The sequence below is a fragment of the Fulmarus glacialis genome, unplaced genomic scaffold (genome assembly GCF_000690835.1).
Source record: "Fulmarus glacialis isolate BGI_N327 unplaced genomic scaffold, ASM69083v1 scaffold26916, whole genome shotgun sequence".
Classification (NCBI taxonomy): domain Eukaryota; kingdom Metazoa; phylum Chordata; class Aves; order Procellariiformes; family Procellariidae; genus Fulmarus; species Fulmarus glacialis.
The window spans coordinates 5,237-5,657 of NW_009216604.1; the positions used below are offsets into that span (position 1 = coordinate 5,237).

The 421-nt window shown below is 64.8% G+C and overlaps 1 protein-coding gene across 1 annotated transcript in view; it reads left to right on the plus strand.

Annotated features, from left to right (window-relative positions):
- The window catches only part of SIGIRR (single immunoglobulin and toll-interleukin 1 receptor (TIR) domain), a 2,463-nt gene that overhangs the window by 1,899 nt on the left and 143 nt on the right, over positions 1 to 421 (plus strand). The window contains exons 6-7 of the mRNA XM_009579374.1: positions 33 to 207; positions 365 to 421. The exon at positions 365 to 421 is cut by the window's right edge and continues 143 nt beyond it. Coding sequence (XP_009577669.1) covers positions 33 to 207; positions 365 to 421 — 232 coding nt within the window. The remainder of the gene's footprint in view (positions 1 to 32; positions 208 to 364) is intronic.

Sequence of the window (421 nt, forward strand, 5' to 3'; positions counted from 1 at the left end):
GACGCAGCTCATCTCCTCCCTGCCCCACGCAGACCCCGTCATCGGACTTCTGGAAGGCGCTGTGCCTGGCCCTGCCCCGCAAGGTGTCCTTCCAGGGGACCATGGGTGACCCGCAGACCCAGCTGCAGGAGGACAAGGACCCCATGCTGATCCTGCACAGCAGCTACCTGGACAGCGGTGGAGACCTCCACCCAGATGGGGACCTCGGTACAGGTCCTTATCCCCTGGGGGACAGCTTCTTCTCTTGGAGGGGACAGATGTGCACTGGAGGTCACCTTTGGGCTTTGCTTCACCCTCCCGTGGCAGGCGGGCTGGGTTTAGCCCCTTCCCCACTGCCTAAAACCCATCTCCCCCCTCCTTCCAGGCCTCCGAGGGTGCGTTTTCAGAAGCCCCCCACCTCCCCGCATCGGCGGCCTCGGCA